Below are 17,078 nucleotides of genomic sequence, written 5' to 3'. Positions count from 1 at the left end.
TTTTTATTTCTCTTCTTCCCACCCTACTCCTTCACACACACACACACACACCCTGTTTCTGCCCTCTCAAAGTCAATCCTATAGTCAAATTACCGGGAAAGTCAGAAATATTCGTAACATTAATCTTGTATAACTAGGATTTAAGAAAAAAAATCAAGATTTAGATTTTTGTCAAAGGATCCTTAATTTTATTGTATGCACTGTGTCTCTATCAAGAGCTTTTGCATAGGTAGAGACCCTAAAATAAGGAAGGGGTAATTCACATTTATGTGCCAACAAAATCATCTTTGATTTTCCTGAAATATTTCAAGCCTCTTTTCGCCCCATCAGGAGTTATTTTTAGTTGCTCTGAGTAGGCAATCTGCCTTGTTGTGAAATTTTCTGGAACACCCTTTAACAATAAATGACTCACTCTAGAGCAGATCGAGAGCCCTCGCTGTTTTTTCTCCTCTGATTGGGCTATTCAGTGATGCTTGTGGAGTGGAGAGAACCATCCTGACATCTGTGCTTCAGTGTTGCTCAGAAACACAAAGCAAGCATTTTATTTGAAGAAAGACGACTCCAAGTGACATGAATAACCTTTCATCTTCAACACAGAATCATTAGAAACAACCATAGAGTTGTCAACCCAGACATCTCTGTAGAGTCCACAGACATCACACAGTCTTAACTTGGCTTTCGGTTCTGTAGCCAGAAGTTGGATTAATGTGAAAATGATAATTGGAGGAAATATACATATATATATATGTATATTTCCTCGAATTATCATATATGTATATAAAGACTTTCTTTCATATAAACATTTTCCAGGAAATAAATCAGCTTGTACTTTTCACCTTAATAACAAATGGTTTCTTACCCAGGTATTTTCAATCAGCTATTAAATCTGGGGCTACTCAGATCCAAGCTGACAGCTGTAATTTCTTTTTGTAGAGAGGCTATTTTATGTGTCACAAGTGTTCAATACATGTTTGATAGAAGTTTATAATGTGACTGTGAAAGCCAACACCCCAGACCAGAAGGCAGAGCAGTTCCCTGGCTGGGAACTGCCAATATTGTCATGTCAGATATTTATCTTTTCCACTTGGGGGACAGCATTGAAACAGCTCCATAATGAGGTTCTGACTGGTGTCTGCAGGTCTTTAGAGGACTTGCTGACTTATTTTACTTTAAAATGGCAAAGAAAAAAAATTACATTCTAGTACTCCTCTCTCAAACTTTTTTTTTCATAGTGACTTTGGCCAAGGTTAATGCATCTTCACCTTGAATTACAAAATGAATGAAGGATGGTCCTCCTGTCCCCTCTTCCCTCCTGTTCATAAACTGAAGTGTGCTTCAGAATCACCTGGAGGGTTTGTTAAAATGCAGATTACTGAGACCCCACCCGGAGTCCCTGATTCCATAGATCTGGGGTGGGGCCCAAATTTTCATAATTTAAACAAACTCCCAGGTGCTGCTGATTCTCTACGGACTACATTTTGAGAACTACCATGCTGGTGAAGTAGTATGTTAGAAAACTGGTTCAAAGTTATGTTATCACATGACCATACCTTATTAGTGATTTTTTTTTTTTTTTGCTAGGGGCAAATGTAAGAGATCGAGAATAGTTCATTCAGCACATGATTAGCGTATCAGTTGGTCAATATGTGTTCGTTGGTCGGCTTTATGTTGAGCCTCCTAACATGCTTGGCTTTTCCTAAAGTCTGCTCTGTATTTAGCAGAAGGTCACGATGTGATGTTCCATATTAGGTGGGGAGGTTGACAAAATTCAGAAGCTCATTTAGAATATTTCATACGTATTTGCTGTGTTTCAAGGACTCTTAAAACATGAAGAAAACCTAAAATGCCATCTCATTCAGTCCCTGGCTTTCCAGCCAGAATCAAACTTGAATAAACGATCGTCCTCTTCCTCTGCCTAACCTGTTCTTAAGGAGGCTGCCGCATACCTCATTAAACTGCCCTACTGTCACTGAGGAACTCTCTGACTTTATACTTATTTATTTTTTTATGTCTAGTCATGAGCTTCTTGCATCCAGGCCCATGTCTTCTTGTTGGGTCCTAAGTGGGGATAAAAAGCTGTTATCTTGGGCCTGGTTAGTTTGTGTTCTAGAAGACTGTCGCAAATAACCCCTCGTCTGCCTTAGTTTGGATTCATCCCGCTTCATTTATCTTTTCTATTTGTCACAGGTTTCCTCTCATAAAACAGCAGTTCTGGGATTGAGAGGGCCAGAATCTGAAAGAATTTTATATTTGAACATAGTCTTGGGGTCTTTTCCTGAGATATAGAGTTTTTCTCAAAAAGCCTCTGCAAGTAAACATTAGGAGGTTTTGTGGGCTGAACGTGATCAAAATTGTGTAAGGTTCTTGGTATGTTTTATCACAATTCTCAGTTTGTCTGAAATTCTGCAATAAGATTATATTCATGAAATAAAATATATATATATTTTTCAGATTCTTTTCCATTACAGTGCATTACAACATCTCCCTTTAATCTTTTTATTTATTATTATTTATTTATTTTGGGGGGAAGGAAATTAGGTTTACTTATTTATTTTTAGAGGAGGTACTGGGGATTAAACCCAGGACCTTGTATATGCTAAGCATGCACTTTACCACGTGAGCTATGCCCTCCCCTTGCTCATATCCATGATTTTTTTCAACCATTTCTAATATGGTTTCTAATAGATTACAAAACAATTACTAAAAGTAACCAAATTATGTCAAAGTAACAAATTATGTCATCTGTTTACAAACTTTTTGCAGAGGAAAATAGCCAAAAAATGCTTATTTGGGGAAGAATGGCTATGTTTTTAACTTTGCATAATTTTGTACCCTCTGTTTAGTTAGGTTACTCAGACACTCATGTTAATGAGGTCAAGGTCAGAGACTGATCATTGGGTAGACCGCTGAGCTTTGTTTTCCTTCACCCTGACCGCTGTCTTGCAAATACTGGCTTTTGGTCACAGGAGGGACGTATGTTCAGAACTGGGGAACCCTGATGTCAACAGACAGTCCAGGGAAGGCAGGACCCAGAAACTAGATGGGTCCAGCTGGGGTTCTCTGAAGCGCACAGCAATGAACTCTAAGAAAACATCTGAACAGTGAGATTGGACGTTAAGGAAGCCTGTCCGGAAGTAAAATGTATGTGAGGAGGAAGTTGGTTTGTATTGTTGAGTGTGATAGCCAGTAGAGGAACCCAGGCTTGGAAGCTAGGGTGCAGGGGCAGGAATCTAATCTCTGGGAGGCTGAAAAAAACAACTATCTTAATAATAATAATTAATATTTAATAAGAACTACTAATAGACGAGTAGTTGTGCTAAGGTACTGGACTAAGACCTAGGTAGGACTTACTCATCGAATACTCACAGCAACCCTATGATGTGGACACTATTACTATTCCCATTTAACAGATGAAGAAAGTACATCACAGAGGGGTCAAGTAAGTTGCTCGAGGTCACACAGGTTATCATGGAGCACCAAGAAGTAGGTGCACCATTATCCTTAATGGCTGTTTTATAAATGAAGAAATGGAGGCCCAAAGATACTAAGTTTTCATAGGAATGAATGGGAAAGCCAGGATTTGAAATGCAGCTTAGTGACCCCAGAACCCTTTCTTTCACTCTTTGCCTCAGAGTAAATGAATCTCATATGACTGACTTATTGTAGGGAGCTGTAAATGAATGAAGAGGACAGGGCCTCATTACTGAAGTGCAGTCCGAAGTTAGAATTCAGTAATTAGAACAGGTTGGACAGGCACACATCCAGCAAGGCCAGCTTGGTGTTGGGCTCCTAATCCAGGTGACTTTAAAGTCTCCCTGACCAGGAAAAGAGTCTGTCCGGAAGTGGGGTGGAGCTGATGCTACAGGCAAAGTGGATTAAATAGAAAGTGAAGAAATTTAAGGAGTAAAAAGTAAGACAGTAGAAAGCAAGATAATGTGAATGGAATTTCATCTATATTGGGAAATAACAGCTTATACTCACTATAGGAAGACAAAATGATAAAAAAAAATTGTCATCTTTGAATAGAAAACACCTGGCAACACATGGCATTACCTTCTATGACATGAGAAATACCATGTCATGAGACTAAATGACTAAGATGTGTATTTGGAAAGTGAATTTTGTTAAATCCCTTTAATTTCAGCAATCATTCCGTCCAAGATTCCTTGGTGTGGCTGAACAGTTACACAATGAAGGTTTCAAGGTATGTGATATTATTTTTTTAAGTTCTCTGTCAGCATTCTATCCCCCAAAAAGAATCTTAGGGACTGAAATAGTCCAAAATAGGATCCTTCCACCTGAAAGGTATAACTACCTTGATAGTTTCAAGATTTCAATGGAATAAAATCATTAGAAAGACTAGTTTTAAGTTTTAACAAAATTACTACAAACTCAAAAGAATTTGCCAACTAAAACCTTAGGGAGTTTGGCGTGTACAGAATTGGGAGAAAGTTTTAATGCATTCCATATATTTTTCCCTTTTTCCTTTTCATGCTTCCATATGAAGTCATAGTTTCCAGCTGTTACAGTTACAGGCAAAACTTCTTTGCCATAAATATCTCCACACAAAGCCTGGTTCTGTAAAACAGAATGATTCCCAAGGCTCCGGGTGGGTCTGTGCTCATGAGGCTTTGTTGGCATGATAACAATGAATTCTCAGCCATCAATAATTCTTTATTTTTCTCCTCTACAAAAGCAGTTACAGTTGAGGTTATTAAGTGTTTTCTTACTTCAAATATTTAAAAATTATTTAACATGCCCACGACTCCAGATACTGAGTCCAAATCTCTGTTCACGAGATGCGATGTGAATGGCATCTCCTATTCACCAGTTTTCTTCTGCTCTGTGTTTTAAATGACAGTGTGTTCCAGTAGGCTTCTTCGATCCATGAAAACATTCCCCATGATGCAATAACCGACTTTTCCATTTTAAACGCAGCTCTTTGCCACGGAAGCCACGTCAGACTGGCTCAATGCCAACAACGTCCCTGCCACCCCAGTGGCGTGGCCATCTCAAGAAGGACAGAATCCCAGCCTGTCTTCCATCAGAAAGTAAGAACTAGGCAGAGTTTCCTGAGATAACAAAATAAATGGAGGATTAACTTTGGGAATTAGTATGATAGATCAAGTCTTCCAAAAGTTCTCTTAGTCAACCAACTTAAAAAGAGTAAATTTGTGAATGATAGTAAAGCTTTATTCTCATGAACTTCACTATTACTATAAAACACTATGCCATATGTGTACATGGTGACATGTAGCATCTTTCAAAATACTTCCTGGTAAGGATCCTTTCCTTGACTGGCACCGAGTTCTCAGGATGAGAATTACGGGCATGAAGAGTGCAATGCAGCACTTTGTATTTTGCGCCAACCTTCTGTTGTCCATATATGTGTATAGCAAGTGTAAGATTGACCAGCTGCATTTCCCTGCAGTTGTGCATCAATGAATCAATTTATGGAGGACTTGCTATATGCAGGACACTGTGGGGAGTGCTATAATAACGTCATCTGTAGAATTACCTAATTCCTATTCTTTAATCAGATTGGTTATTAAGCCTTAGTCTACATCATCATTGGGTTTTGTAAAACATTATTTCAGCACCATGTAAGCCTCAGGAACACCATTACATCAATACTTATAGAACTATGTGGCATAGGTACCTAGGAGATCATTCTCATTTGCTCCAGGATTTAACAGCCTGCTGAATGGCTAAGTCATACCAAATTCTATGTGATATACTGTCTCTTAGGGCTCTTAAGAAAGTAACCTATAAATCCTTATTAAAGTGATTTAAAAAAAAGGCCAAATTGTTCAGAACTTAGTAGACTTCCAATGATGCTATGAGCCCTTGTTTAGGGCTTTGTAAAACAATAATTAGCCTGCTACCTGCCTCCGACATTTCAGCGTCTCCTAGTGTGTGTAGCAGCCCAGCAACAGAACGTGAAATGGCTGAATTCTAAACCAGACGACTTGTATTTTCAAACCATCGGCTGAAGCCCTGGGAAGCAGGCAGTGAAGGAGTTAATCTGGGAGAGGGAGTGTGAGGGTGGACTGGCCTTCAGTGCTGGAGGAATCACCTCCTTGTAAAATAATTATCAAATCCCCAACGCTCGCTATGGACAGATAGCATTTTAAAGAGAAAACAAATGTTTCTTTCTGATTAGTTAGACATTCATCAGAATTCGTTGAAAAACACAATACAAAATTATAACCCCTAAATGTGTGCAATTTGTACATTTACTTAGGAACAGAGGAGGGCAGGTGTCAGTCAGCTCAGTATGGCATTGTCTTAGATGGCTGAGTAATTTACGTCAGTGTTTTAAAACTAATTGTAAAATATATATAGTCCCCTATAAGCTTGTGTTTATTTTGTTTATTCTTCTAGATTGATTAGGGATGGCAGCATTGACCTGGTAATTAACCTCCCGAATAACAACACTAAATTTGTCCACGACAATTACGTGATCCGCAGGACAGCTGTTGACAGTGGAATTGCCCTCCTCACAAATTTCCAGGTGTGCTCTTTTCCTCCACGGTAGCCCATGTGAGGGTTTTAATTTCTGTGCCTCCCTTAAGAGTGGCTCTCTCTCCACGTGCCTCTCTGTTCTCCCCTTCTTGTAACTTTGGGAGTGGGGACGATTTTCTAAATCGAATCTAAAATAATGGTCTATTATGGTAGGTCATGGCCCAGTTGAGACAGCTGGTGACCGAGCAGTTGAGATAATCATACGCTGTGGAAAGCCATGGTTCTCTCATTACCCCTACGATTATCCTTTAAATAAAAGGTGTGTGGCATGGAATAAAGATACAATTTTATTCCATTGTTCCTAAATGAAGGCCACTGTGTAAAAGCAACAGGTTAATGATCATTGAAGATCCAGATACAGTGCAAGCACGTGTCCAATTCGTAGGCAGTGATTGCAGGAGGTACATTCAGTTCTACCTGGACTTGACCCACCAAATTTATCACAAGGAGAAGAACCATTTGCCAAGACTCATTCCCTTTCCGCCCATCCTATTTTACCCCTCTGCCTGAGTCAGTTTTAATCCCCGTGCAGGGGGTAGGGGAAAATAAACTTATTCATGTTGAGGTCTGAGATGCAGGAGAAAGTCCCCATTAAGTAAAAATGTTTGGGTCTTTCATCCCATGCCCCTTTGAAAACTGGGAACAGAAACTTGACTTTTCATTCTGGCTGCATTAAACATTCACCTTCATATCGTATGCGTTGCTAAGATTCCTACCCTTATGTTTTCAGGTGACCAAACTTTTTGCAGAAGCTGTGAAGAAATCTCGCAGTGTGGACGCCAAGAGTCTCTTCCACTACCGGCAGCACAGTGCTGGAAAAACGGTCTAGGGAAACACATGCCCCTTCTCCATCCTCAAATCAACCCAAGCCCCTTTTTCTCTCAATGAACTGACTGCCCACTCTCTTTCCCAGAGATGAATACTGACATCAGACTTTATTGCAGTTTACTTAGTTATGCCTCCAGATTCTTTTCTCTCACAATTAAATGGTCAGTCACTTTTTGGAAACCTCACTTAGAGAGTCCTTCCTGAGAAACTCGTTCTTCACGAGAATTCCTTTATTTACTAATGCCTTGTTTTTGGTGGGCTAAGCTTCCCAAGTGCGTCTTTGCAGCTAATGTTTCATGGTGCTGATTAATGATGATCAAGGTAGAAAAAGTCGCCGCTCGGTCTTCTGAACTCTTTCTATATATATTTTACAGACACTACTGTCATTGTTTTTAAGCAGCATCTGCCATGCTCAGGACACTTTAACAAGGCAGAATACTACAAAAATTGTTAAAGTGCAGTACGGATTTAATTTATGAACTCCTTCATCGTGATGTTTGTGTATTGCTTCTTTTTAATAATCATTCTATCTGGCTCATCCAGGAATATCATTATCCCCTCCCACAGGGCTGAATTTGAGAAGTGTGACAGAGGTCTCTAAAGTATGGATTTTTTTAAAGGACACTGGTTTGCAGTTTTGTGTTTTGCAGTATGTCAGCAGATGGTGGATACCGCTGAGATGGTTTTATTCTTGTTTTTCTTTGGATTTTTAACCTGAGCCAAGTGAACTCTTCAGATTTATGCCATCTCTGCTGCCTGCTCCCCCTTCCTGCCAACTGTGGAATAACTTGGAAGTTATGTTCATCCCTTCAGATTATAGTTTCTGTTGATCTACTGAGTCCCACACTGCAATGTGACTTTTCCGCATTTTAAGCACAAGGCACTCATTCCTTCTACATACAGAAAAGTCCTTCCTACAGGGCAGCCTTTGTCGCTTTTAAACTTTTTGTGATATAAGTGCTCTAATTGTGAACTTTTAAATAAAATACTAAGAGGCAAGACACCTGTATTCTTGCATTTCTTTACTCATTTATTTTTGCATTGATACATAAAATCTGTTCGATTCTCTGATGCAAAGGGGTTTGAGGCTAGTATTGTATCTTTTTTTTTTCTTTTTCTATACGAAGTCATATAAGGTATGAGCAAATTAAAAATAATGAAGTTTAAATTGTTACATTTTTTTCCTCCTCCTGCCCCTTACTTGTAAATCTCATTTAAAAAATTACTATCTTGTTATATAGTTGTATGTTACCTTTGATCTGGATCTTTTCAAATACATAGTTACAATCACACCCTTACCAAAGATTGCCAAACATATATAATAAATTAACCTTCTAAAAAGTGTCCTGCATACCACAGAGAAAAGTACTTAAACCCAGTCAGAGGCTGACCCATGTTTTCTGACAGTGCTGATGGCCGTGGTGACACCATGTCCCAGAAATACCACCTAAAACGTGGCTTTGTGAAGTTTCTAAGATAATGAGGACATAATAGCTTTTTTATCCCTCCTCTTGATATGGATCTACATGAAGGCTTTTCAGATTCATTTCCTCCTTCTTTCCCCCTTGTTATCACTGTGGTTGAGACCTTTATTTCTTCTTCCCCACAATATTATATTAATGTGTTCTCGGATCATCCATTGGTTCACCTGAGCATATTTAATGAGTTTCTGTAATTTTTGGTGTAGAATATACTATGACCCCTCCTACCCGTATTATTCTAGTACTTTTCTGATATTACATTACTTTACTATATTACAGCACCACCGTACCACCAGCACCATTATAAGAAATAGCCAACATTATGGAATACCTGCTATTCCTCAAGCAGTTGTAAGTCACTTAGATGACTTAACTCATTTAACCCTCAAAATATCCCTAGGACGAGGTACTGTCATCTCCAGATTATAAAGAAAGAACCTGAAGCATACAGAAGTTAAGCAATATGCCCAGGTTAACACAAAATGCAGTTTCATTTTTTAAAATCTTGTATTCTAATGAAGACAGACATGTAAAAAAGTCATTTCTTACAGTGAAGAGAGTACTTCACTTGCTTGTGAAGATCAGGGAGAGGCTTTTCTGGGGAGCTGGCCTCAGGTGTTGTCTTGCACAGTGTGTTACAGTCAGAGAGAAAGGGCTAAGGGCAGAGGTTGAGCCTGACTTCTTAGTTGTGCATGTTTAAACCCCATAGAAGTTTTAAAACTTTTAATTTGGAAATAATTGTGGACTTAAAAAATTGTAAAAATAAAAATAGTACAACCTTTACCCAGATTTACCTATTGGTAATATTTTATCCAATTTGATTTATTATTGCTCAATCTGTCCTCTATCAATCAATCTATCACCTATCTCTCTGTCTAAACACACACATATAAACACTCAGAGGAAGAGAAAAATTACACTTTGATCAAAAGTACACTGCTAGTGACCAATTTAGAAATGTAACTCATAATTTGAAAAAAATAGAACTGCTTGCTGAGGGTGCCAAAAGTTTAAAGCAATAGTTAAGTTTTGTATTGTGGAAATTTAATAAAGGCGCTCAATATTTATATTAATTTGAACAGGATATTTGTAAAATAGAGTAAAATGATAAAAGTAATAATAATTAATCAAGCAGCATTGTTTCTAAATAATCCCTATATTTTTGTTCCTGAAATAAAAGATCTTTGGAAAACAGAAGACACTATACACTCTCTCCATGGTGCTGAAAGTGAAATTATATTAATTTTTGTTTTTGTTACCTTTGTGTTTACTAATGTTCCAAACTTTAAGAAGAATTAAACATAAGTAAATAACGCATTCAAGTTTGATTGGAGGAGGGAAATGCAAGAAAATGAAAGTAAATTTGTGTTCAGATTTGGCAAGTCTTTGTCCTTTTGGAACATTTTTATTCTTTTCTGTAAACAGTTTAACACATTTTAAAATGTCTGAATCTGTTATATATCACAGGTGAAGACAACATAGGGGTTATGTCCGTAGAACTGATTAGAAATCGAAGTAGCTTTTTCCATGCTGAGGACACAATAGCATGCGAGGAGGACCAGCCCTGCTGGGTGGGGTGGAAAGGAGCTCAGGCAGCTTGTGAAATGAAGAAGAAAAAAGGGCTAAAGAATGATCCGGTTAGAAATTTAGGATTTTATGGCTTTGGAAAGGTTAGTAGAATATTTTAACTGTACTTCTGTCAAACTTTCCTCTTAAACAGCCTTCCTACGGGAAACTTTTAAAAACAGCTACTCCATTCATTTATCTCAACAGCTGCAGGTACTTGAACCTAAGCGTCTACAGTGTCCACAGCCTCCTCAACAATGAAAGTGGAAATTATCAGAGAAGCAAACCAGGGCTGAACGTGGCTGAGTGCTCTGTAATTACACACCAGCATTACCATTTGGCTGCTGGGGTGGCCCCCCCGCTGGCACAGGTGCTCACATACACCAATCAGATCCACAAGGACCTTTCATTACCTATCATTTGAGACACCCTTAGCTTGAAAAAGACTAGCGTAACTTTATTCCTTTCCCTTCTTTCTCTTACTGCTTCTTATTTTCCTTTGTTCTTATATATGAAACTTCTGTTTTTCCTAATGAATATTACTGTGCTGCTATTTTATGAGATGCTGTTGCAATTGGTGAGCATGAGGGGAATGTGGCAGGAGGAAGAATGTCTATCCTTCTCCAGAGTGGCTCCCTGGGCTCTGTGAAAAATTGGCAATAATTGTCACTACTTTTTCTCTTGTGCATAATGTAGGGTTCATGGGTTCCAGAAAGAGACTTTAAGTACCTACAGCTGTTGAGATCAATTCAGTAATGGGAAAAAAAAAAAAAAACCTTCAGCAAGCCAAAATTAGCACCATTTGTGAGTGTTCCTTGTTGCTAAAAGATCATTTTTTGAGTCTTTACAACTTTCGTTTTATAAAGGACTTGTATTCACAAAGAAAACTATTAATTGTTGACCAAAACAAAAAACAGGCTTTTCTGGTAAAGGTTCGCTTTCTCTTTCTTGAAACTACCAGCCTAGCTAATTATTTCTTTAAGGTGTTTCCTAGAAGAAATACACAAACCCCAGAGAAGTCTTTGTTCATCAAAGGAAGCAATACCAGCAGTCTCAAAAAAAAAAAAAAAAAAGTCAAAGATGCTATGTTCCCAAATGACAATTTCCCACACAAAGCTTAGTGCTATTGGCAGCCACAAGGAAGACAGACAAGATATCAACATGCAGAAAAGAGAGTCCAAAAGCACAAAACATGTTATTAGAAAAGCGAAATAATTTGAAAATGTATGTATTTTATTAATAAAAATACATTCTCATATCCAGTGTCTAGATAACTATATTTTCCCTTCTGAAATTCAAGAGCATTCAGTAATCGCCTTGAGTCTCTCATCTACCTGCCTATGCACGATCCTAAAGATGAAATATGGCAGGGCTTTGAGGTCATTAGCATAACAGAAATATTCTGCTAAGTGTTTTCCATAACCCTTCACAAATTTCCACATAAAATGTTGCAAATCAAATTTATATGGAAGAATTTAATTAGACTGTAACATTTATTTTAATCTCTCTGTTCAAGAAAATTTACATATGGATCCTTTTTAAAGAACGTTTTCTAATTAAATTGAAGACGTAATGTCATATTATTTGCCAGGTTTGATATACTTTCTTTCCACTCATAATTAAAATATATAGGGAGCTACAGGGGAAAAATGGTATTGTTGCAGTTAAGATGTGAGAGAGTAGGAGGTTTAGGATTTTTTTTTTAAACCACAAGGCACAAGTATTTGATGTAAACAGAGGCTCATGCTTTATTTGTTATTTCAAAATAAGATAAAGCAATCCTGAATTGACTTTCTCAACAGTGAAGGGGCCTCCAGAGCAAAAAAATTACCTTGTGCTAAATTTATCATTACCTGCCTTGGGGTACTATGTGAAGTGCTGTTTTCCACAGAAGTATCTCATTCATGCTAGTGTCCAGTTCTCTTGTAATCTGTGCATCTCTGGGGCCCTCGGAATTTATGAGTGTAAACACCTGGTACTTTGTAGACTGAGTCATCAGGTGCCTGGCTTACCCTATTTGAGTGTTGCTATGCTCATCTCTCTGGAAACCTATTTTCAGAAGGACATGAAGGACAGTTCTTTGGCTTCCATATTTGTACTAATGTCCATATGACAAAGATGCTTTTAATCAATGATGGTTTTCTTTGATCCAATGAGGTTACTCCACTGTAAATAACTGCAGATCATCTCAGTACCCGTTTTCTTCAACCTGAAACCTAGAGATGAGCCAATCGCAAGTCTCTGATACTTATACAGGTCTATGGAAGGTAGGGACATGTTTGTCTTATTGACTATTACATCTGTGGTATCTAAATTATAATAGATGTTCAAAACTATTGAATCTGGAGGGAGGGTATAGCTCAGTGGTGGAGTGCATGCTTAGCATGCATGAGGTACTAGGCTCAATTCCCAGTACCTCCATTAAATAAATAAACAAATAAATAAATACATAAACCAACCTGATTACACCCACTCCCCGACAAAATAGCCCCACAAAAAACAGAAATAAAAAGAAATAAAGTTCAATAGCTATTTTAAAAAAAATAACTATTGAATCCATAGAATTTTGATTCTAAAAATGATTGTGGTAAGAAGTGTTTGACCAGAATGATCACATTCCCATCCTCCCTTTGAGTTACAGGTTCCCATCTCCTCCCTCAGCTACAAGGGACTTGATCCAGTTTACACTGGGCCTCCAGTCTTTTTTTTCACTCTTCATATATTCAGGAGGCTGGAGAATTTGTAAAGAAAATCCTATAAACATTAATTTGCCAAAATCTTCAATCAACATTTTACTCAAAAACATCACAGATCAATAAAATTCTCTTTGACCTTAGTAATTGTTTCAGGTAAACTTGTGTATCTCTCCACAGCCATGGTATTAAATAAGCATGTATTTACCAACCCCCAAGAGCTGTATTTCATCTATACCTTCTTTTATTCTTTTTCCATTGTAGTTTGTTCATGACCACTTACCATTCCTTTTTCATCTTTTTAATTGCCTATTATAGAATATTTCACAAGGAATGTTCATACAAATCTATTTTTGGTAGAAAATAGACAATTTAGGAGTGTGTAGTTTTTTGTATATAAGATCTCTGTATCACTTTTCTTTAGCCCTTTGTGTCTTACATTTATTCATTAATTTCACAGCATTTATTGAGTATCTATAAATAAAATAGAGTAGATTTGGACTTATGAAGCTTACAGTATACTGGTGAATGCAGAGAGTTTAAAAAAAATTATAACAGGGTTTGGTGAATGCCATAGTAAGGGAAGTTTAGGGGCTTTACGAACACATGCCTGGGGCAGATCAGGGCAGGCTTCCAGAAAGGAGTAACAGCTAAGCTGGAACCCAAGGGATAAGTAAGAATTTGCCAGGTGAAGAAGCGTGGTGTGTTCTACACTGTGTCTGCACAGTGAAAATAATGTGCATGGAGACCCCGAGGCAAGGAAAGCATACTGCTTTTGAAGAATTGAAGGAAGCTGAGTGTGACTGGAGCATCGCACATGCACGGTTGATGTCTAGGGAAACAGCACAGACTAAACCCAAAGTGCCCTGTAAGCCATGTTAAGGAATTTGAACACTTTGCTAAGGATAACGGGAAGCTGTTGAAGTTTTAAGTTAGAAGGTGACGTGATTACTCTAGTATTCTGGAAAAACTCACTCTGACTGCAGAATGGAGAATGGATTGAATGAATCAGGCTTGGCATCAGAGACAAGTTAAGAGGCTAATGCAATGATCTGATCCAGGATATAGAGAGAGGGAGAGAGAGAGAAAGAAGAATCACTTGGACTAGAATAGTAAAGAGAAAGCAATCTGAAGAATGATGTCTTTGGGAGGAAAAACTGTCATGGTGTGTTTGGATGAGTGAAAGTGTTGCTCAGATCCAGAATTCCTCCTTTGCCTGCACAAATAGGTGCGAGGTCATGTGATATCTTTTGCACCAGTGAACCTAGGAGTTAGAGCAGTTTTATATTTGAAAATGACAAGTTCTGTTTTAGACACAGAAGTTTCAAGTGTCCATGAGAGGCAGAATGGAAATGGTGTATAGTCAGTGGTTAAAAGCCAAACTTTGGAGCTTTGAATCCAGGCTTGGACACTCAGTAGCTCTGTGATCCTGAGCAGATTATTTAAATTTTTCATATTTCAGTTTTTCATGTAAAATGGGAACAATAATACCTATTCCTAGAATTATTGTGATGGTAAAATTGAGAAAATGTAAATTAGGTACTTCAAATACTGCTGGGTATAGAGTAATTGCTATGCTAAGTGGTAGCCATTATTATTATTGTTGTTGTTTTGTTATGGAACATCTAAATGGAGATGTCTAGCAGGCAATTGTATACTGAGTTCTAAGATTGGATAGAGAGCGGTTATAAGTAGGTACATACCTTGTTAAATATCTATTATATTCTGGGGGGGAAAAGAGCCTTAAAAAGGGGACGTTCTAATAGCCATCACTGAGCTCTTTGTGATACAAAAGTGAAATTCATGCAATGTTAAAATGTTTAGAGACCTCTGAATAAAAATGTACTCTAGGAAGACAATATTGCAAATTGATATTTTTCTTGATTGATGAGAAAATGTATTTCAGTGTCATATTATACTGTTCAAACTAAGATGAAAAGTTTTAATATTCTGCTAATCAGATTAACCCAATTTAAAATAACTTTGATATATCCATCAGAAATAATATAATCATATTGAACAAAACCATGAAACTACAAAGAGTAGTTTAGGTGCAGGAATCTGGATTTCTGGGACCTAAGTGACAGCTGGGCAGACACTTCCTCTGTACGCTGGGGTCGGACGTTATACTCACTCACACTGTGACATGGACTGCCTGTGACTTGTGACTATAATTTGCTGGGAAGTGAGGTTACTTTAGAAGGTTTTGATTATGGTAGAATTCATCCTGAATGAGCCCAAATGGAATCTGGATTTTTATGGGCAGGAGCGATGGCATGTTGTAGTAGTTGGTGTCAGACAAGCCACACAAGGGTTTATGGGCATCAGCTGAGTGTCAGGGCCACTGCTGCTTTAGGCTGAAGGATAATAGTCATGATATTAATAAAGGTGAACGTCTTTTGAGCACTTACTCTGTATCCTGTCTATGCTGACATTTACATTACGTGACCTAATTTTTTTTAACTAGTCTTTATTTTATTATTTATTTAATTTATTGAAGTATAGTTGGTTTACAATATTGTGTTAATTTCTGGTGTACAGCATAGTGATTCAGTTATACATATATATTCCTTTACATATTCTTTTTCACTATAGGCCATTATAAGGTATTGAATATAGTTCCCTGTGCTATATAGTAGAACCTTGTTGTTTATCTAGTTTATATATAGTAGTGAGTATCTGCAAATCTCAAACTCCCAATTTATCCTATCCCACTCCCTTCCCCCTGGTAACCAAAAGTTTGTTTTCTATGTCTGTGTGTCTGTCTCTGTTTCATGAATAAGTTCATTTATGTCTTTTTTTTTTTTTAGATTCCACATAAAACTGATATCATATGGTATTTGTCTTTCTCTTCCTGGCTTACTTCACTTAGTATGATGATCTCCAGGTCCATCCATGTTGCTGCAAATGGCATGTTTTATTCTTTTTTATGGCTGAGTAGTATTCCATTGTATAAATGTACAACTTCTTTATCCAATATGTGATCTAATTTTAATGTTCATTGCATCCCTAATCTACAGACATGAAGAGAGGTAAAGTGACTGCCTGAGGTCACACAGAGGTGAAGGGAGAAGGCAGAGAAGAGTGGTAGGTCTGGGAAGGAGATGCAGGTAAAGTATAAACAAGAGCAAGGGGGAAGTCAAAGGAGTTGAGAGAGGAGGGCAGGAGGAATGGACAAACAGACAAAGGAAGAGTCAGATGCTGCCCAAATACTTACTTGGTCATTTGAACTTATTTTGGGGTCCAAGTGAAGATGTTAATGAAAATGTGAATTACAGTCAGAGGCTGTGGGAACTGAAGGTCTCTCAGTGGACCCAGGGAATAAAGAATTCTGCCAGGAAAGTAGCCAGCTTGCATGGACTCATTTCTGAATATGTTGGAGAAGTTCTCTGAGGGGCCAGTAACAGGGGAGGGTGAAAGGTCCATTTTTATTTTACTGGATCCCAATATGGAAGTGAAATTTACTTATCAAAATGAAATTTCTTTAAAGCCTGGGGATTTTGAGGTTATGTGATGATAGAATTAGAATGTCAGGTTTGATTCCTTTGTGGACGAAACATATAACATTTTCTGTTATGGTTACCCATTGCTGGCTGCATAAAAAACTACCCCAAAACTCAGTGGCTTAAAACAACTGTTTTATTATATCTTCTAGTTATGTAGGTTAGATATTTGGACTAGACTTCGTTGTATGATTTGTCTGCTTTTGTGGCATTGGTTGAGGTCACTTTGTGTACTCCTCTGGTAGTTGGGCTGGCTTTGAAGCTCCAAGAGGACTTCACTCACATACACAGTGCCTTAGAAAGAATGAATGGAAGCATGAATCCAGCTGATACTGTCAACCAGAGTGCCTACATTTGGTCTCTCCAACATGGTGATCTTAGGGCAGTTGGATGTCTTACATGGCAGCTTCCCCCAGCATAAGCATTTGAAAGACCTAGTTAGAAGCTTCAAGTCTTATGACTTATCCTTGGAATTCCAAGAA

The 17,078-nt window shown here is 37.9% G+C and overlaps 1 protein-coding gene across 1 annotated transcript in view; it reads left to right on the top strand.

Annotated features, from left to right (window-relative positions):
* CPS1 (carbamoyl-phosphate synthase 1) overlaps nt 1-8,354 on the top strand; it is a 124,109-nt gene extending 115,755 nt beyond the window's left edge. The window contains 4 exon segments of the mRNA XM_032479946.1: nt 4,145-4,204; nt 4,939-5,051; nt 6,385-6,514; nt 7,256-8,354. Coding sequence (XP_032335837.1) covers nt 4,145-4,204; nt 4,939-5,051; nt 6,385-6,514; nt 7,256-7,354 — 402 coding nt within the window. The 3' untranslated portion in view covers nt 7,355-8,354.
* The last annotated feature ends 8,724 nt before the right edge of the window (nt 8,355-17,078 follow it).

This window comes from Camelus ferus, chromosome 5, assembly GCF_009834535.1.
Source record: "Camelus ferus isolate YT-003-E chromosome 5, BCGSAC_Cfer_1.0, whole genome shotgun sequence".
Lineage (NCBI taxonomy): Eukaryota > Metazoa > Chordata > Mammalia > Artiodactyla > Camelidae > Camelus > Camelus ferus.
This window is presented reverse-complemented; position numbering and strand designations above follow the sequence as displayed.